Source organism: Myodes glareolus, chromosome 3, assembly GCF_982192425.1.
Source record: "Myodes glareolus chromosome 3, mMyoGla1.1, whole genome shotgun sequence".
In the NCBI taxonomy this organism is placed as follows: domain Eukaryota; kingdom Metazoa; phylum Chordata; class Mammalia; order Rodentia; family Cricetidae; genus Myodes; species Myodes glareolus.
Window position 1 is genome coordinate 61095299 of NC_142028.1, and position 8815 is coordinate 61104113.

Below are 8815 nucleotides of genomic sequence, written 5' to 3' on the forward strand. Positions count from 1 at the left end.
TAACTTCTCTAGGTCAGACTTCCGGGCCGGTTCAGTCCTAAACGAGTTTATTCTCGTGCAGACCCGCCCCCAGCCAAATGGTAGAGGTAGTGAGGGGCGCCCGGCCCTCTCTGGATCAGTTCTTCTCTGGTCCCTTATTCTTTTTCTGACCTCGTGAGGGCCTCCTTCAGATCCCAGCAAAACCGACTGGAATGTGCCACAGGCAGTCCAGATCTTCCTGGTTCTGGGGCGAGTCCAAACAAGGACTAGGGTTCAGAGACCACCCCAGGAGAGGGAGGGGCTTTCTGTGAAATCATCTTTGAGGTAGACAAGCGCAGGCGTGCTCAGGTATGAGTACTTGAGCATGTTTTGCAGACTCCAAGGCTCTTGGCTGCTTCAGAAGTCCACAAGGCAAGACCCAGGCTGTTTCCTGCAGCTGAGTGACCCTGACCAAGGACCAGCCCTCACTCAGGCTCCAGGGGTCTGTCCAAGGCACAGTTGGAACCCCTCACAAAAGTCATATCTGTCCGAAACTTCATGCTTGTGGGTGGCTGGCGTCGGAGCATGGACTCTGTCTCGTCTTGGGGAAGAGGCTCATCGTAGATTGTGGAAATGAGCCCCAAGCCAGTTCTACGGGGTCTCTTCAGTTGCCCAAATGGCTGTAGTTTCTCTCCATGGTACCTGTATCAAACAGGGCAAGGGACAGGAGTAGCTACTATATATCTAGTTTGTCCTGTAAGATATGCTGTCTTGTGTTGATAGGGTTTGAACCCAGGGCCAGACCCCAACACCAAAGACAAAGCTTTATGCACCTGCATAGTGCTCGCCCCCTTCTGGAGACAGTCTGTGCCAACTACAAGGAGCCCTGACATTTTCATCCCACAACGGGCTCTCTTATGAATCCCAAACTCAGACTTTAGGAAATGACTTTCCTGGGGGACCCATGATCGTTTTAAGTTATAGGATTTGGTCTAAAATGAACATGAAGAATAGTATCAATTTCTTCTATTACTTCTATGAAGTTCATCCTCTAGGGGTACCTAGCATGCATCCCAAAAGCAGCAAGAAACCAATAACATCATTGCTGGGTTAAGACTCTAAGGAGTCCTTTAGGGGTGCACTTACCCCAATCCACGTTTGCATCTGGGGTGCTGGCCATCACCTTCTGGGGCTTCAGGCACCCCAGAGCACCTACTACCCAGGCCCTGGCCTTCAGCCCAGCCTTGGCGCTCCATCACCTTCCGGCCAATGCCCTGCAAAGGGAAGCAGTGAGACTCAGGAAAAGTGGTTTAAGTTTGACAAGGTGGTGCAGGTCCCATCACTTGGGAGACAGGGGCAGAAGGACCTGACCTCAGGGTCAGGATAGGCTACACATGGAGATCCTACCTCAAAGGAAGGGAGAGATGGAGGAGAGGGAGGAATGGAAGAAGGGAAAGGAGGGAGGGGGACCGATTCTTGGAGAAGAACACAGGAAAAGGGAAACATCAGTGGGCAGGGCAGTGCTCCCTTACCTTGGTGTGGTGCTCAAAGGCGCCCACTTGGCGGCCTATCACAGAGCCATCTTCCTGGCCACCACGGAGTCTCTGTTCCAGGCGCATTTGGACATAGTCACGGGCGTCTTTGTCTCCACCATCTGAGGAACCATAACCCATTTTGTAAAAGGATCCCTCTCACCAGGAGAATCAGGTGTCTGAGGTCCCCTCACAAGACTTACTGATTAATTTTCATAATGCCTGGAATCTCTCTCAGGAGACTGGGAACACACAGCAGGAGGCACAGCCCTCACGCTGTGCATGAGAACTACTGTGGGGTAAACTCTCGGTAGATGGCGAATATGTATTACCCTCACTGGTTAATAAAGAGCTAACTGGCCAAGGGCTAGGCAGGATTTTTGGTGTAGAGAGAACACTGGAAAGGAAGGCGGAGTCTCAGAAGTCCCGAGGAGACAAAGAAAAGGAGGAGGTGAACTTTCCATACTGAGATAAGGTACCGATCACATGGTAGAACACAGATAAAAATGGGTTGACTGAGGTAGGAGCTCGTTAGTAACAAGCTTAGCTGTCAGTCAAGCAATCATAATATTATAATAAATAAGTCTCTGTGTAGTTATTTGAGAGCCGGCTGGTGGGAGAGAGCTGATTGCCGGGATACACCAACAAAGAACAGTGCAGAAAAAAATCACAGAACAGAGATGAAACCAGAAATCAGGTTACTGGGAGCCAGAGAGATGGCTCAGTAAGTAAGAGTGTAGCTGATTCTCCACAGGACCTGGGTTCATTCTTCAGCACATATAAGGCACTCACTACTGTAACTCCAGTTCCGGGTGATCGGATGCCTTCTGCACTCCAAGAGTACCAGGCACATGCTATACTTACATACAGGCAAAATACACATACACATAGATAAAAATAATAAATCTTAGCTGGGTGTGCTGACACATGCCTTTAATCCCAGCACTTGGGAGTTTAAGACCAGCCTGGTCTACATAGTGTAGCTCTACAGATACATAGTGAGATCCTAGTCCAAATCACCAAAAATAAATAAATTTAAAAAAAAAATCAAAAAAGAACAGCCAGACTGGTCTACATAGTGAGTTTTAGAAAAGCCAGGGGTACACAGACTGTCTCAAAAGAAAACAAACAAAAACAGAAACAAAACAAAAATCCAGGTCATTTTTCCCTTCAGAACTACGAGGTGACCAAAGGCCACCAAAGGCTTCTATTTAGAGCCTGTTCAGTCAGACCCTGAGGGTGTTCCCAGGGCCTGCCCTCCGGCAGCACCTAACTACAGGCAGTGAGTACGCACAAGCAGAGATGGTAAAGTCCAGTCAGCCTATTTGTACAGGTTCTGCACAGGCAGATCAACCACTCTGAAACGACTCAGATCATAACTGTGTTTGTACCAACACAGACTCCCCACCCCCATCATCCAGTCTCTCTCACGTCTCCAGAGCAGGGATTCCAAGCTGGACACCACCATAGATAGTGAGTAATTTTTTTCCTGGTTCTGGAATTGAACCCAGGGCCTCACATCTGCTAGGAAAATAGCACTAGGATGTGGCCCCAGCCCTTGCTAACTGATTTTAAGAGAGATTACTTAAAATGTGCACAAGGATGTATGTAAGTCTATGCAATTACACAACTGTGTAAGAAAGCACCTGCAGATTTTGGTGTGCATGGGGGTTCTAGAACCATTCTCCTTGAGTACACTGAGAATGAGTGTACAGTGTCTCTAGCTCCCTGACTTAACCTCTGCCAAGCATGCGTGGCTAACATACAGACACCATTCCTCCCAGGACTGCCAACCCCCAGCCAGTACCTTTGTCGTAGTAGACACTCATGTCCACGTCCCAGTCATCGGCCGTCTGCTCGTCAAAGTCTACAGGGAGAGAAGCATGCGTTAAGGACTCCGGGGCTAGGAACCCGACTAAGGGGCTTGCACAAGCCGAAGGCGCTCTACCGTCAAGCTCTGTGCCCCACCCCAGTGACTCCAAGCTGTGCTTCAACCGGTCCAGTGTTAGACAGACATTCTAGGTGCTATCCCAATTCCTATTCTAAAATAGGATGATGAACAGTTTGCACTTATACAGGATGGAAGCCATTTCCTAGCTTTATTTAGACTGTCAGGGAATAATCCACTATGGGGAACAGAGAAGCCTCTACCTGGTTTTGACAGCTCTTGCATCCCCGGCAAAGTCCATGTGTTAAAGACTTAGTCTCAGATGCAGTGGGAAGTAACGGGAACTTTAAGAGGTAGAGCTTCATTTATGACCTCAAAAGGGACTATGAGACCCCAGTCTCTTCTTCCTTCTCTCTCCCTTGCATCCCAGTCATGAGGTGAAATGGCTTCCACTACACTGTGCGGCCTCACACAGTCACAGAAGCCAACTGCCCACGCCCAAGACCTCCAAGTCAGCTCTCTTCTCTTTAAAAGTAAATTCATCTCTGGTATTCGCCACCGTAACCAAAAGCCTTACCTCCTTCTTCCTCTTGCCAGAACTGAGCATCAGTGTAGAATACCAGGCCAGAGCCGCCCTTCTCCCACTTGAGCTCAATCTCCTCCTCGAAGAGTCGCTCGGTCGTCCGCTCCTGCCTGGTCACGTCCTCGTGCAGAGCCTCATGACGCTCCCACTCCTCACACCGGTCATCGTCCTGGGAGAAGGGGAGGAAGGGTGACCTGTGTGTCTGACTCCAGACCGCAGGCCTAGGAGGAGGAGTCCCAGGGCCCAGCAGGGGACATGGGACCTGGACCACAGCACCGTGCTTCCAGGCATCTCCAGAAGCAGCGCATCTGGACCCTGACGACACCTGTTGCCATCCCTCTGCTGCTCACCCCCACCCGCTCTCAGTTCTGTGCTAGTGACCACAGTTCCTCCTCCACGCCACTTCTCTGCTTGCTCAAATCCTCAAGCTGAGTCCCCAGCCTACACAAAGCCCACTCGGTCTAGAGCTCTCTCTAGTGTGTTAATCGGTGTACACCAATTTCTCAATTCTCAATTGAGAAATTTCTCAATTCTGTCAGCTCCTGCTGCATAGGCCCTTCCTACAACTGGGTTCCTAGAATAATCCTGGTGGCCCTGTGAGGTAAGTGCTTTTATTTCCACTTTACAGGAGGGAACCAAAGTCAGAGATAAGGCTGCCCACACACTGCCAAGAGCAGCCGAGCCAGCAGGCAATCCCAGGCCATCACCACACAGCCTTCCACACTCTTTCTTTCTTGTTTCAACATTTCGGCTCTTGCAGGGCAGAAAATGGATCATGGAATGTCTTTGAGCACTAGTTCTTACTACAATGTGCTCAACTGGACTTGTGGAATGACAGGATGACTCTTGGCTTGACTCCCCTGGGGCCCTATGCTCTTGTACACTATAAAGATTTGTCACTTTTACTGGTTTAATAAAACGCTAATTGGCCAGTAGCCAGGCAGGAAGTATAGGTGGGCAACCAGAATAGGAGAATTCTGGGAAGAAGAAATGCTCAGTCTGCAATCACCAGCCAAACATAGAGGAAGCAAAATGAGAATACTGAGAAAAGGTACCAAGCCACATAGCTAAACATAGATAAGAATTATGTGTTAATTTAAGTTGTAAGAGCTAGTTACTGATAAGCCTGAGCAAAAGGTCAAATAGTTTATAATTAATATAAGCCTCTGTGTGTTTATTTGGGACTGAACGGATGCGGGACCAGGCAGAATAGAAACTTCCAACTACAAATCCTGGCCTGGCCTCTACAAGAGATGAGCAGAGGGCTGCACTACTCACATCATCGGAGTGAGACTCCTCTTCTTCCTGCGGCCCTTCATCCTCAGGTTCATCCAAGAGGCTGGCTGGTGGCTCTTCCAAGCAGGTTTCCTGGGGGATTTCCTCCCCCTCAGCAGTGTACACATGCTCTTCTTGCTCCACAGTCTCCGAGTCCTCATACTCGAAGGGCACATTGCCATAGCGTCGGGAGGAGCCTGTCTTCGGGAACTGGAGCTGCAGCTGCGTGATGATGCGAGGGGGAAGACGGCAGGCCCGGATCAAGTCCAGAAAGATACGCAAGGGCGTGCCCACGTTGCCATTGGGCATTAGCACTGGTGGATTCAGTTCGGGTAGCTGCTTCAGGTCGGACAAAGTAAAAGCTTCATTCGCTGCCTTTCGACTCTGTAGCTCCTTCCGGGTTTTAAAGGGAAAGGGACCCAGATCTTAGGAAAGGGGAAAACGAATGGATGTTAAAATCCTCGACGTTTGTAGTAATGAGATTCAAGTCAGAAGTAAATCTCACTTTAAAGTTCTTTCCTATCAGGCATGGTGGTATACAGCACCCAGGAAACTGAGGCAAGAGGGGATGAGTTAGAGGCCAGTTAGGCCACATAGTAAGATATTTCAAACAAGGACTAACAAGATGAACTTCCTCCAGGTTGAATGGTTTGAGTCTGATCCCCAGAATCCACATGGCAGAAGGTGGCTCCCGTAAGTTGTCCTCTGACCCCCACACTACTGTCACAGCACATGTGTGTCTTCTACCTCCACAAAATAAATGCAGTTTAAACAAATGTTTCTGTGTATATACCTGAGTATGTGTATGTATATGCACCACATGCATGAAGGAGCCTGTGGAGGGCAGATCCCCAGACTGGAGCTGTGAGCTGCCGTGCGGGTGCAGGGAACTGAGAATCCTCTGCAACAGCATGAACGTAAGTACGTTTAACTTGTGAGCCAGATGTATTTCCTGTCTAGCCCTGGTATTTCATGTCTCCCTGGAGGGATATACAGCTTTCTTCAACATCTGCCTCCTGGCAATTGGCTTTCATTGGTACCAGAGATAGAATCATTACCTCTCAACTAGATCTCGAGCCCTATGCCGACCTTTGGGTGCTCAGCTGTCACCAATCCCCACTGCACATATCTTGTATTCCAGGCACATCAAACGATTTTTTAAAAATTATTATTTGCTCGATTATTGTGTTATGTGCGTGTACACCATGGTGCTCCTATGGAGGTCAGACGATAACGTGCTATAGTTGGTTTTCTCCTTCTACCATGTGGGTCTTGGAGATCCAACTCAGGTCTTCTGATCTGGCAATAAGCACCCTTACTCATCTTGGTAGCCCAGGATTGTTTCAAGAAGTCAATAAAAAAATGACGGACTGGTCAGATATGATGATCTACACTTATAATCCCAGCACTTGAGAGGCACGGGCAGGAGGATCAGGAACTCAAATCAAGGTTATTTCTTTTATTCATGTTTTAGATAGGCCCGGTATGTATAATGTGTAGATCAGGCTGGTCTTGAACTCAAAGATATGCTTGCCTTTCCTGGGATTAAAGGCGTGCTCTACCATGGTTCAAAGTCATTCCACCTGGTTCAAAGTCATTCTAACATAGTTTGAGACACAGAGAAGCAACTCATTACTCCCATACAGTATACCCTGACAAGACACTGTTCGGAAGGACTCTGCCAAAACCATAACCTTGCTCACATACACACAAAATATTCTTTTCTGAAAACATCTGCTCAACAACTGTTTGTTCAACCTTGAACTGACACCACTGGAGTTGCTGGGTTCTAACATCTTCCTCAGGGATGGGAGTGAGAAGGCATAGTGTCAGTGTCTGAGGTAGAAGGCGTACAGCAGTTTAACAGGGGGGGGGCGGGGGGGGGGGCGGAGGGCGCGCTCATTGGCTAGGCATGATCAGGACCTCTGACAGCGCCTGTTGCTAGACACTCAGGCAGTGAAATCAGGGCCTCTGACAGCAAGAGGCCGACTCCAGGTTAGTTCCTATCTGCCTGGTAGACCTTAACTTCCTACACACTGGTTTTTTGTAAGTTTTCTTTCTCTTGTTTTTTTTTTTTTTTTATTTCTTTCATTCGTTCTTTTTTTTTTTTTTTTTTTTTTTGAGATAGGGTCTGAGCTACATAATCTTGGCTGGCTGGCCTGGAACTTATGAAGTTACAGAGATCCCCCTGCCTCTGTTTCCCAAGTGCTAGGACTAACGGTCCAAACTCTTGTTAATAATTCTTGTAGCCAAGGAAAAACTGTTTCAAAATCACTTGTGTGCTGTAGAGATGGCTGAGAGGTTAAGAGCACTCGCTGTTCTTCCAAAAGTCCTGAGTTCAATTCCCAGCAACCACAGGATGGCTCACAACCATCTATAATGGGATCTGGTGCCCTCTTCTAGCCTGCAGGCACATGGAGGCAGAACACCGTATACATAATAAATAAATATTTTTTTAAAAAGGATAAACATAAAAAAATCAACCCCTCAGAGAAATGGTCTTAATAAGGGATAAACTGGAAACCCAACTATATAGGTGTCTATCTTGTTTTTTTTGTCTTGTCTGTGTGACACTAAATAGCAAATTAAGGCTGAAAACGTGAACTTTGTCCAAAACTGTCGGTGACAAGCAGAGGTCTGACCTATCTCCACTACCCAGGAAATGTGCCTTCGTTCTGAGGCCTGTATACAAGTCCAGTCCATTCTCTCTCCCTTACCTGAAGCCTCAGTGGGTATTCTCAGCCTGCGGATGAGACAACGACCCGGGAGCCAGGTGCCCTCAGAGTCCAGCCACCGGCGGCCCGAGTACATGCGAAGCAGTCTCTGAGCTTGCGCCACTCCCCGCACCGAGACGACGCAGCAGCAGGTGGGGGTCTGGACGGGAGCAGAGTTCCGGGCGGAGACAGCGCCGGCATCAGGGGCTGCAGTCTGGGTGAGATCCGGAACGTCAGCAGCAGGGTCGGGAGCAGCTCGGGCCGCGTTGGGAGCCGCCGCCTGCGGAGGGCCCCTCTCTGGCCGATGTCGATAGTGGAAACACAGAAAGCCTCCGCCGCGCTGCTCCCGGAACTGGCTGAAGTAGTTCCGTAGCTGGGCCGAGCGTAACCCAGGAGGGATACCACTCACCACCAGGTACACCGTCGACTCTTCGTCCACATCCCTGGGCGTCGCCATCTTAGACTGTCACATGATCGCTTGGCGTCAACTCTCGCGAGAACACCACGACTCGGACTCTGGTGTCTGTTTTTCCAGAGCGCGGACTTTTTGACCGTGTGGTCCTTCAAGTTATGTTTTAGCTGCTCTTGGGCAGAAGCCGTTTGTTCAGATCCACAGATGATGGGGAACTCCTTTTATTGACTGGGCTGTACCTCAGTGAGAACCGGTTCTAAGGAGGAACCAGCGTGAAGCATCGGGGAGGCTGAGCCAGGAGGGCTGGCGGGAGTTTGATGTGCGATTGGACATCAATACCAACCCAACCAGTCCTACATAACAAGACTCTATCTAAAATAAAAGTTGAAAACGCAGGAACTGGTGGCACACGCCTTTAATCCCAGTTCTTGGGAGGCAGGAGCAGGCGGATCT

General features: G+C 49.1%; 1 protein-coding gene across 1 annotated transcript; it reads right to left on the bottom strand.

Annotated features, from left to right (window-relative positions):
- Positions 1-30: 30 nt before the first annotated feature.
- Positions 31-8513, bottom strand: Gpatch3 (G-patch domain containing 3). The gene is made up of 7 exons (XM_048434086.3): positions 7954-8513; positions 5240-5661; positions 3956-4130; positions 3298-3357; positions 1491-1612; positions 1105-1232; positions 31-660 (listed from the first exon to the last, which is right to left on the bottom strand). Exons 1-7 carry the CDS (start codon positions 8405-8407, stop codon positions 444-446), a joined length of 1578 nt encoding a protein of 525 aa, XP_048290043.3. The 5' UTR covers positions 8408-8513; the 3' UTR covers positions 31-443.
- Positions 8514-8815: the final 302 nt, after the last annotated feature.

What these genes read in the sequence shown, in the direction of transcription:
- Gpatch3 (XM_048434086.3), bottom strand. Translation starts at nt 8,407, where the DNA reads ATGGCGACGCCCAGGGATGTGGACGAAGAGTCGACGGTGTACCTGGTG. An exon ending in CTGGCAAGAGGAAGAAGGAG is followed by an intron (nt 3,358 to 3,955) that starts GTAAGGCTTTTG and finishes CTCTCCCTGTAG; the next exon opens with ACTTTGACGAGCAGACGGCC. An exon ending in GAGTGTCTACTACGACAAAG is followed by an intron (nt 1,613 to 3,297) that starts GTACTGGCTGGG and finishes ATGGTTCCTCAG; the next exon opens with ATGGTGGAGACAAAGACGCC.